This window comes from Bos indicus x Bos taurus, chromosome 22 (genome assembly GCF_003369695.1).
Source record: "Bos indicus x Bos taurus breed Angus x Brahman F1 hybrid chromosome 22, Bos_hybrid_MaternalHap_v2.0, whole genome shotgun sequence".
Classification (NCBI taxonomy): domain Eukaryota; kingdom Metazoa; phylum Chordata; class Mammalia; order Artiodactyla; family Bovidae; genus Bos; species Bos indicus x Bos taurus.
The window spans coordinates 9,495,057-9,505,120 of record NC_040097.1 but is presented as its reverse complement, the minus strand read 5'-3'; the positions used below and the strand labels follow the sequence as shown (position 1 = coordinate 9,505,120).

General features: G+C 62.4%; 1 protein-coding gene across 1 annotated transcript in view; it reads left to right on the top strand.

The window, feature by feature from the left end:
• The window catches only part of COL7A1 (collagen type VII alpha 1 chain), a 30,455-nt gene continuing 20,391 nt past the window's right edge, over positions 1-10,064 (top strand). Inside the window, exons 1-31 of the mRNA XM_027522847.1 lie at positions 1-249; positions 722-902; positions 1,559-1,718; positions 1,804-1,897; positions 1,989-2,150; positions 2,323-2,483; positions 2,565-2,694; positions 2,797-2,913; positions 3,016-3,162; positions 3,249-3,365; positions 3,441-3,590; positions 3,682-3,804; positions 4,445-4,588; positions 4,680-4,805; positions 4,910-5,053; positions 5,641-5,760; positions 5,918-6,061; positions 6,419-6,544; positions 6,645-6,791; positions 7,046-7,168; positions 7,532-7,678; positions 7,934-8,068; positions 8,154-8,300; positions 8,383-8,519; positions 8,803-8,929; positions 9,015-9,161; positions 9,249-9,421; positions 9,520-9,555; positions 9,640-9,666; positions 9,761-9,805; positions 9,880-9,942. Of these exons, the coding sequence (XP_027378648.1) occupies positions 165-249; positions 722-902; positions 1,559-1,718; positions 1,804-1,897; positions 1,989-2,150; positions 2,323-2,483; positions 2,565-2,694; positions 2,797-2,913; positions 3,016-3,162; positions 3,249-3,365; positions 3,441-3,590; positions 3,682-3,804; positions 4,445-4,588; positions 4,680-4,805; positions 4,910-5,053; positions 5,641-5,760; positions 5,918-6,061; positions 6,419-6,544; positions 6,645-6,791; positions 7,046-7,168; positions 7,532-7,678; positions 7,934-8,068; positions 8,154-8,300; positions 8,383-8,519; positions 8,803-8,929; positions 9,015-9,161; positions 9,249-9,421; positions 9,520-9,555; positions 9,640-9,666; positions 9,761-9,805; positions 9,880-9,942 (3,885 nt within the window). The 5' untranslated portion in view covers positions 1-164. The remainder of the gene's footprint in view (positions 250-721; positions 903-1,558; positions 1,719-1,803; positions 1,898-1,988; positions 2,151-2,322; positions 2,484-2,564; positions 2,695-2,796; positions 2,914-3,015; positions 3,163-3,248; positions 3,366-3,440; positions 3,591-3,681; positions 3,805-4,444; positions 4,589-4,679; positions 4,806-4,909; positions 5,054-5,640; positions 5,761-5,917; positions 6,062-6,418; positions 6,545-6,644; positions 6,792-7,045; positions 7,169-7,531; positions 7,679-7,933; positions 8,069-8,153; positions 8,301-8,382; positions 8,520-8,802; positions 8,930-9,014; positions 9,162-9,248; positions 9,422-9,519; positions 9,556-9,639; positions 9,667-9,760; positions 9,806-9,879; positions 9,943-10,064) is intronic.

Here is a 10,064-nt window from a genome sequence, read left to right as displayed (position 1 = left end):
GGGACTTTTCTCTGCTGTGGCGGCGGGACTGCGGCGCGTCTGGCGACGGGAGCCTCGGACCAGCAAGCAAGACCGGGACTGAGGGTAGGAGAGCGCCAGGCTCGGACCCGCCGAGGCCGAGGGACAGAGGCGGGAGTCCTGGCTGCCCGTCTCCCTCACGGAAGATGAGGCTGCGGCTCCTGGTGGCTGCGCTCTGCGCCGGGATCCTGGCAGGGGCTCCCCGAGTGTGGGCCCAGCCCAGGGAGAGAGGTGAGTACGGCAGGGAAGGACCCCATCCAGGGCACTGCACCTTGTCACCCGGCTCCACTCGGCCTTCATCCTAGAGCCCGCTTCCCACCCGCTGCAACTCCGCGGGCATTTCTCCTAACTCTCCCCCGGACTCCCCAAACCCTCCGCGATCCACGCTGCGTCTCCCCAACTGCATCCAGATGTCCGTGGGTCCCCTACCCCTATGACAGTCTGCGCTGGTCCCCAGAGGCCAACCTCAGTCCCTGATTCACCCCCACACCAGCGACTCTGCCTCCCCACCAATCCTCCGCGGGAGAGTCCGCTCCGGGCTCCACCTCTGCTCCCTCCACCGCTCCCAGGCCCAAGCCAGCCTGGGCCGGTTTGCACAGTGGATGAGGCCCACCCGCCCCCTCCCCAGCCCCAGGGGACCACTGTGAGGGGAGAGGGTAGGTGGGCTCCAGGAAGAAACCCTGATGACTCTTGCCGGCCACAGTGAGCTGCACGCGCCTCTACGCCGCTGACATCGTGTTCCTCCTTGACGGCTCCTCGTCCATCGGCCGAAGCAACTTCCGCGAAGTGCGGGGTTTCCTTGAGGGGCTGGTGCTGCCCTTCTCCGGGGCAGCTGGGGCACAGGGTGTGCGCTTCGCGGCCGTGCAGTACAGCGACGACCCACGGTCAGTGGACCCCCACAACTGGACCCACGAGGAATCTTCCCCCAGTCAGAAGCAGAGAGCTCCAAGCCCCTGGGTCAGGTTTTAGGGAATCCAGGGGGTCCCCTCCTTCCACCGTCCAAGGCATCCTTTTAAGAAGCAGGGATCTCCCAGGTGGAGCCCTGACACCTGAGACCCGGCTACCCACTGGCTCCTGCCAAAGTCAGGGGCTCTGTTTTCTGATCTGGAGATGGAGAGCCTGTGGGGGAGGCCAGGGGCTTGAGATGGCCTGGGTCTGCTGGATTCCCCATGTTCTAGCCTCCTGATGCCCGTCAGCCTCTCATTCAGCAGAGGGCCTCCCTGTCTGGCCAGTGTCCACCTCCGTACAACAGGGCCCTTCCTCCTACCATTATTTAATTAAACAGACATCCCGGCCCCTGAGCCTGGGAGCCCCACTGGGGCCAGGCCTGCTCAAGCCCAGCCCCAGGCAGGACACAGAGAGGCACCTAATCACTTTGTTGGCTTGGGAGCTTCAGGGATGGAGGGAATCACAGAATCAGAGAACGGAGAGGACCCTCAAGGGGGCCTGATAACTCACCACCCTCACCCTAGAGACCTCTGAGAGGCCAAGGCCAGCACAGGTTCTTGTCCCTAGCCTGCTGCCACCCGCCTCCCCACAGGACAGAATTTGACCTGGATGCACTTGGCTCAGGCGGAGATGTGATCCGTGCCATCCGAGAGCTCAGCTACAAGGGGGGCAACACGCGCACAGGGGCCGCGATTCTCCACGTGGCTGACCGCGTCTTCCTGCCCCAGCTGGCCCGACCTGGTGTCCCCAAGGTGATCTCTCACCCTGCCCTGCCTTCCAGGGTGACCCCATGTGAAGGGTCTGAGGCAGTCCTGACTTGCCCCTGCCCTGCCCCAGGTCTGTATCCTCATCACAGACGGGAAGTCCCAGGACATGGTGGACACAGCTGCCCAGAGGTTGAAGGGGCAGGGAGTCAAGCTGTTTGCTGTGGGTGAGCACCATGCTGGGGTGACGGGTCAGCTGGGGCAGGGGCAAGTCAGAGGGCATGTGGGCAGCTGAGCCCTGACTGGGCGTCACCTCAGGCATCAAGAACGCCGACCCCGAGGAGCTGAAGCGAATTGCCTCACAGCCGACTAGCGATTTCTTCTTCTTCGTCAATGACTTCAGCATCTTGAGGACGCTCCTGCCTCTGGTTTCCCGGAGGGTGTGCACAACTGCGGGTGGTGTGCCCGTGACCCTGCCCCGTGAGTTCCCGCTCACTCTGGGTACCCTGACCTGAACCCCGGCCCAAACCCCAACGTGGCCATGCCAATTCCATCCCGTGTGCTCCTAACCTTTGACCCTGGTGCTGACCCTGCACCCTTAGTGCTGACCCCTGATTCTCTTGCCTGGTTGCCTGACTGCCCCCTTCCCCAGCCGACGACTCGACCTCTGGTCCACGAGACCTGCTGCTTGAGCCAGGCAGTCAGTCCTTGAGAGTCCAGTGGACAGCGGCCAGTGGCCCCGTGACTGGCTACAAGGTCCAGTACGCACCCCTGACAGGGCTGGGACAGCCATTGCCAAGCGAGCTGCGGGAGGTAAGGTTGTCGGCAGTGGGAGGTGGAGGGCTGGGGCTTAGCTGGGCAAGATGGAGTGACCTCTGATCCTGGGCATCACAGGTGAGCGTCCCAGCTGGTGAGACCAGCGTGCAGCTGCAGGGTCTCCGGCCACTGACTGAGTACCAAGTGACGGTGGTCGCCCTCTACGCCAACAGCATCGGGGAGGCCGTGAGCGGGACCGCTAGGACCAGTGAGCAGTTTTGCTAACCTCTGACCTCACTCGCCCAATCACCCACCCCTGTAACCCTTCTCTGCTCTGGACTCACTAATCCCCAATGGGACCTTCCCCTAGCTGCTCTGGAGGGGCCAGAAGTGACCATCCAGAACACCACAGCCCACAGCCTCCTGGTGGCCTGGCAGAGTGTGCCAGGTGCCACTGGCTACCGGGTGACGTGGCGGGTCGTCAGGGGTGAGTGAGGTGCTGTGGGAGGAAGGGAGTCCTTGCGCCTCAGACAGAACGGTGGGGTCCTGAGTCTGCAAGACCCACTGACCCTTCTGTGCCCCCGGGCAGGTGGGGCCACACAGCAGCAGGAGCTGGGCTCTGGGCAGGGGTCAGTGTTGCTGAGGGACCTGCAGCCTGGCACCGACTACGAGGTGACCGTGAGTGCCCTGCTTGGCCGGAGCGTGGGGCCAGCCACCTCCCTGACTGCCCGCACTGGTGAGAGGGCTGGGTGCTTCCTTCAGGCTGGGTGGGCAGGTTGGCCGGGCACAGAGGACCACTGATGTCCCACGTGCCCCCGGCAGACACGTCCGTCGAGCAGACCCTGCGTCCTATCATCCTGGGCCCCACGTCCATCCTCCTCTCCTGGAACCTGGTGCCTGAGGCCCGTGGCTACCGGCTGGAATGGCGGCGTGAGAGCGGTCCGTGCAGGAGGCCGGGGTGGGCAGGTGGGGTAGAGGCCTGGCCTCGGCTGGCCTAACCCCGTCCTCCTGCAGGCTTAGAGGTGCCACAGAAGGTGGTGCTGCCCTCTGACGTGACCCGCTACCAGTTGGATGGGCTGCAGCCAGGCACCGAGTACCGCCTCACTCTCTACACGCTGCTAGAGGGCCGTGAGGTGGCCACCCCAGCGACCGTGGTCCCCACTGGTGAGGACCCTGTGGGCACGGTCAGGTGAGCAGGGACGGGAGGAGGGATGTCCCAGGCCGCCTCTCATGCGGCGCTCTCTTGCCGGTCCAGAGCTGCCCGTGGGCCCCGTCACAGCCCTCCAGGCCACCGAGCTGCCTGGGCAGCGTGTGCGAGTGTCCTGGAGCCCAGTTCCCGGCGCCACCGAGTATCGCATCACTGTGCGCAGCGCCCAGGGTGAGGAAGACACCGCCAGACTGTGCTGACCCTGAAGTTCCAGCCCTCGGGGTCTGACTGCACTCTTACTGCATCCCTTTCCACTCCTGGGGCTCTACCGCCTCCTCCTGTCTCCTTGTCCATCCATCTCCCAAGAAGGCCCCGAAGCCACACCTGTCACGGGGCCTGTCTTACCCCTGTCCTGCCCCTGCCTAGCTCTGCACCTGGATCTGTCTCCACTCCTCACCCCACATCCCTGACCGTGGCTTTCATCTTCTCCACAACCACGAGCTCAACCCCTGCCCTTCTATAAGCTTAGCTGGGACCACTGTCCTCCCCTGCCCCCGTCCAGTACCGACCCGACATCATTATTAATGACCTGTCAGCTCACATTGCCATCCACCAACTTCTGACATCCTGCATCTTATGTCCCTGTCTGCTCCCTCCCATCACTATCGCCATTCATCACAGGCCTGTTTTTCCTGTGTCGCTGACCCTCGACTCCTTTTATCCCCTGTCCTTACATCTCACCCTTTTCTGTCCCACATCCCATCCCTCACTGACCCTTTTCGCCCTGTATCTCTGTCCATCACTGACCGCCTTTGTCCCCCGCCCCCATCCCTCACTGACCCCTGCCTGCCTGTCCTACCTTCTCTCATAGGGGTTGAGCGGAGCCTGGTGCTTCCTGGGAGTCAGACGGCCTTTGACTTGGATGACGTCCGGGCTGGGCTCAGCTACACAGTGCGGGTGTCAGCGCGAGTAGGCGGCCGGGAGGGCGCTGCCAGCATCCTCACTGTCCGCCGGGGTGAGCGTGGCACGCGAGGGCCGGGGGGACAGCTGCCTGACTCACTCTAGGGTCCTGGTTTTAATCCCTGACCTCTGTCTTTAACTCCCAGAGCCAGAACCCCCACTGGCCATCCCAGGGCTGCGGGTCATGGCATCGGACGCAACGCGAGTGAGGGTGGCCTGGGGACCAGTTCCCGGAGCCAGCGGATTTCGGATTAGCTGGAGGACAGACAATGGTCAGCGGGCGGGGGTGGGAGGGCTGTCAGTGGGGGACGATCAGGATGTGGGGGCCCAAGGGCAGGCAGGGGCCATGTGTGCCAGCACTTCCCTCTGACACTAGGTCTGGAGTCCAGCCAGACAGTTCCTTCAGACTCTACTGCCACCGACATTGTGGGGCTGAGACCTGGGACCTCCTACCAGGTGGCCGTGTCGGCGCTGCGAGGAAGAGAGGAGGGCCCTCCTGCGGTCATCGTGGCTCGAACCGGTCAGGGCCTGACCCAGCCCCCTGGCGCTCTCTCTCCAGTGCTCTGTCAGACCCCATGGCTTCCCTCTCAGACCCTTGCTTCTCCACAGAACTCCAGTCTCCCGCTTTAGATCCCCACTGCCTCCTCCCCCAGAGGCCCTGCTCCCCCCTCAGTCTCCCTTGGCTCCCCCGAAGTCCCTGCCTTCTTCAGATTCCTCTGCCTCTCTCTCAACACCCTGCTCTTCTTGCCCTCAGGTTCCCACCTCTTCACCTCTCAGACCACATTGCCTGTTTTCTGCTAGCTCTGACCCTCCTCTTAGACTTATATACTTTCTACTCCTAATACCTCCACCAGAACCCTGTTACCTTCTCTGTCAGATGCTCTGGTCTCCCAGATTCCTGTCTGCTGCCGCCTCAGATTTCCACTGTCCCTTCTGTCCGAACCCCTCTCCTTCCCCATCTGACCCACCCACTGCCTTCCGCTGTCAAATCCCTGCCTCCGGTTAGACTCCCATTGCTTTCCTCTAGTAGATAGATACCCAACACCTCCCCTATCAGACCCTCCGCTGCCTCTTCCATCAGACTCCCCCATTGCCTCTCCCCTCCAGATCCCTTGGGCCCAGTGAGATCGGTCCATGTGACTCGAGTCAGCAGCTCATCTGTCACCATCACCTGGAACCGGGTTCCTGGTGCCACAGGGTACAGGGTCTCCTGGCGCTCAGGCCGAGGTGGGAACCAGGGATTTGGGAAAGGAACAGAGGTTTTGGAGGTTGGGGTGGGGCAGGTCTGGGTGGAATGGGAGCAGGGGGTTTCTTAGGGGTCCAGGTGGGACATTGGGGGTCAGAGTCAGGATAGTCCTAGGGCTACACTCATCCTCACTCCTAGGCCCAGAGAAATCCCAGTTGGTTTCTGGGGAGGCCACGGTGGCCGAGCTGGATGGACTGGAGCCAGATACTGAGTACACCGTGCGTGTGTGGGCCCGTGTGGCTGGTGTGGACGGGACGCCTGCCTCTGCGGTTGTGAGAACTGGTAGGTGGACCCTGGCCAGCTGTTAACCACAAGTCACTGACTGGCCTGTCCTGCTGTGTATTCCTGAGTGCTCCAGCTGCCCACTCCATCACTGACCCGCTGAGGCTTCTCTCCCCACACTGACCTGCCCCATACTGACTAGCAGGCCATGCACAGTGACCTCCTGGCTGCGCCCCACTGCCCACCCCGAGGCACTGAGCTCCTCCCTCTCGGGAGCTGCCTACACTGACCTGTCACACTCACCTCACACTGAGCTTCAGATAGCCCTTCCTGCACTGAGGAAGGTCTCAATGCCTGTTCCGCCACCCACTTCTCTGCCAGCTCTCCAGTGACCCTTTTCCCTGCCTCTGCCCCCAGACCCTCGGCCCGTGGGCAGTGTGTCGAAGCTGCAGATCCATAATGCTTCCAGTGACGTTCTGCGGGTCACCTGGGTGGGGGTCCCTGGAGCCACAGCCTACAGACTGGCCTGGGGCCGGAGTGAGGGTATGGTTCCCTGATCCTGCACTTGCCCTTCCTGGCTGGGATTGCCCCCTCTGGCCTGCCGCCTCTATCTCTGACTGCTACCCTATGCTCACCTGGCCAGGTGGCCCCACAAGACAGCAGATTCTCCCAGGAAACACGGACTCCGCAGAAATACGGGGCCTCGAAGGCGGAGTCAGTTATTCAGTGAGAGTGACCGCACTCATAGGGGACCGCGAGGGCGCGCCTGTCTCCATTGTCGTCACCACCCGTAGGCAGAGCTTGGGCTGGGGCGAGCCTTGGCTTCCTCCAGGGCTTGGGGGCGGGGTTTGTGCTCGGGAATAGAAAAGGGACCAGGGATTGGTCGTCGTGAACCTGTGGGGGTGGGGTCTTCTGGGGGAGGCGGGATGCAGCCTGGATCCTGGGGCCTATTGGGGGCGGTGCGTCTTCCAGGGTTGGCCTGGGATTGGCACAGATCGGGGTGGGGCGGAGCCTCCCTGATGGGCGTGCTTTATTTTCCTCTAGCTCCGGAGGCTCCTCCAGCCCTGGAGACACTTCGCGTGGAGCAGCGAGGGGAGCACTCACTGAGGCTGCACTGGCAGCCGGTGCCTGGTGCACGCGGCTTCCGTCTGCGTTGGCGACCTGAGGGTGAGAGTTACCCCCGGTGGGGGGGTGGCGGAGTTAGGGATCAGTGGGGGAGGGGCTGGGAGTGGGGTCCGTGAAATCCGTGAGAGCGGGCACGGATTGTCAGTGGGGGGGTCTGCGGGATTGCTGAAGATACCTGGCATCAGTCACTTGGGTGTGTGGGATCAGTGAGGGTCATTCAGCAGAGTCAGCGAGAATGAGGATCACAGTCAGGAGGTAGACCCCAATTGCAGAGTCAGTCAGTGAGGCTGGCGGGGGTCATGGTCAGTAAGGTAAACGAGGGTCAGTGAGGTGGACATGCCCATTAATGCCAGCATGTAGCATCCTCCTACATGCCTCCAACCTCCACTCTCACGCCTGCCCCAGGTGGCCAGGAACAGTCCCGAGTCCTGGGGCCGGAAGTCAGCAGCTATGACCTGGATGGGCTGGAGCCAGCGACCCACTACCGCATATGGCTGAGCGTCTTGGGGACGGCTGGAGAAGGGCCCCCCTCGGAAGTGACTGCATACACTGGTGTGCTCCTACCTCTACTGATGACCTACACCTCTACCCCGACTTCCTGCACCTGATGACCTACCCTGACTTCCTGCACCCCATGACTCTGAGTGATTCCTGTAGCCCCCTCTACCATTCTTAACCTGGGGTGATCCCAGCATGACTTCCGGTGACACTTCCCTCACCAAGCTGAATCTGCCCCAGGGTCTCCTTAGATCTCTCTGGGTTCTCAGGACATAGACTCTGATCCCTGGTCTTTGATTCCTCCTCCAGAGTCACCTCGTGTCCCAAGCACTCAACTGCGTGTGGTGGACACGTCAGTCGACTCAGTGACTCTGGCCTGGACCCCAGTGTCTGGGGTATCCAGCTACATCCTATCCTGGCGGCCTCTCAGAGGCCCTGGCCAAGGTGAAGGGGAGGCCTGGGTTGGGGCAGGTTGGCAGTGGGGGCTCCATGGAAGGCATCCTGTTTAACTGAGTTCTGTCCTCCGCAGAACTGCCTGGGGCCTCACAGACACTTCCGGGGACCTCAAGTTCCCAGCGGGTGACAGGCCTAGAGCTGGGCATCTCCTACCTCTTCTCCCTAACTCCTGTCCGGGACGGTGTACGCGGTCCTGAAGCCTCTATCACACAGAGCCCAGGTAGGGTGGGCACCGCAGAAGGGGCCCACCAGAACAGCTGGATGGGCCGGGCTCCTCAGAAACTCAGCCCCCTTTCCTGCAGCGTGTCCCCGCGGCCTGATGGATGTGGTGTTCCTGGTGCACGCCACTCGAGACAATGCTCATCGCTCGGAGGCTGTGAAGCGAGCCCTGGAGCACCTGGTGTCTGCACTCGGGCCTCTCGGGCCACAGGCCGTCCAGGTTTGGCCCCAGAGGCAGCCGGATTCCGGCCTGTCTCTGCCCACCCCTGGCCCCGACACCATTTCCCTGCCCTGCCAGCGGTCCAGGTTTTCTCCCAGCCCTTCCGCAGGCTCCAGGTCACCTCACTAGCTGGTCGACTCCACATCCTGCCATCACCGCTGAGCGCCCCATAGCGCAGGTTTACTTACACATGTTGGGCTCTGTGTCCCACCCGCCCCCCAGGCTCTGTGTCCCCTCTCCCTGCTGGGTCATCCTCTCCAGGCTCCGTGTCTGCCCACCCTAGGTCGGCCTCCTGTCCTACAGTCACCGGCCCTCCCCACTGTTGTCGCTGAACAGCTCCCATGACCTTGGCGTCATCCTGCAGAAGATCCGCAACATCCCCTACACGGACCCAAGTGGGAACAACCTGGGTAAGGACTCCAATGGACATGGACTCTTGGGGCTCTCCCTTGGGGAGCTCGGTGCCCCTGGGTTCTGACATGTCCTTTCTCCCAGGCACAGCCGTGGTTACAGCCCACAGATACCTGCTGGCACCAGATGCGCCTGGACGCCGCCGGCATGTGCCGGGGGTGATGGTTCTCCTGGTGGATGAGCCCTTGAGAGGTGACATCTTCAACTCTATCCGTGAGGCCCAGGCTGCTGGTGAGGACCAGGGCTGGTGGGAATGGGACCTGGGAGCAGCCTTGGCCCCGGCAGGGTCATCATGCAGGCTGCTGGACCACTCCTTAGGGCTCAGAGTGATGATGCTGGGGCTGGCGGGAGCTGACCCAGAGCAGCTGCGTCGCTTGGTGCCTGGCATGGACCCTTCCCAGACCTTCTTCGCTGTGGATGATGGTCTGAGCTTGGAGCGGGCCGTCAGTAGTCTGGCAGCAGCCCTGTGTCAGACAGCCTTGACCACGCAGGTTTGGAAGGGGCATCTGGGGGACTAGGTGGTGGAGAAGAATGGGTCTGGGGGCTCTGGGTTGAACTGCCTGACCTCAAGGAGACCCTGTATCCACAGCCACAGCCAGAGCCTTGCTCAGTGCATTGTCCAAAGGTGAGTGTCCAGGGTTGAGAGTGTGAGTGAGGGCCACTCTTGGGGCAAGCCACTCTGACCCTCACTCGACTTGTCTTTCCCCAGGGCCAGAAGGGGGAACCCGGACAGATGGTGAGTGGCTCCGATGGGGGGTAGAGAATGGGTTGGGGGGCCCAGTGGGGCAGGGGAGGCCAGCAGCAGAGGACTCACTGATCACCTTTCCTAGGGCCTGAAAGGACAAGCCGGGCCTCCTGGCCCCCCCGGCCTCCCGGTGAGTGCCTCCCCACGCCTGTCGTCTAACACCCCGAGTAGCGAAGTGTCCCCTCACCTGCTCTCTCCTCGCAGGGCAGGATTGGTGCTCCTGGCCCCCAGGGACCTCCTGGAAGTGCTTCTGCGAAGGGCGAGAGGGTGAGTGTAGAGACCACTGAGGTTCCCCTAAGACAATCCTCGAAGCTTCAGAGTATTTCTGGAAGCCTAAGTGAATGTGATAGACTGCGGCAGAGACTTTGGGGAAGGGTCTGAAGTGGAGG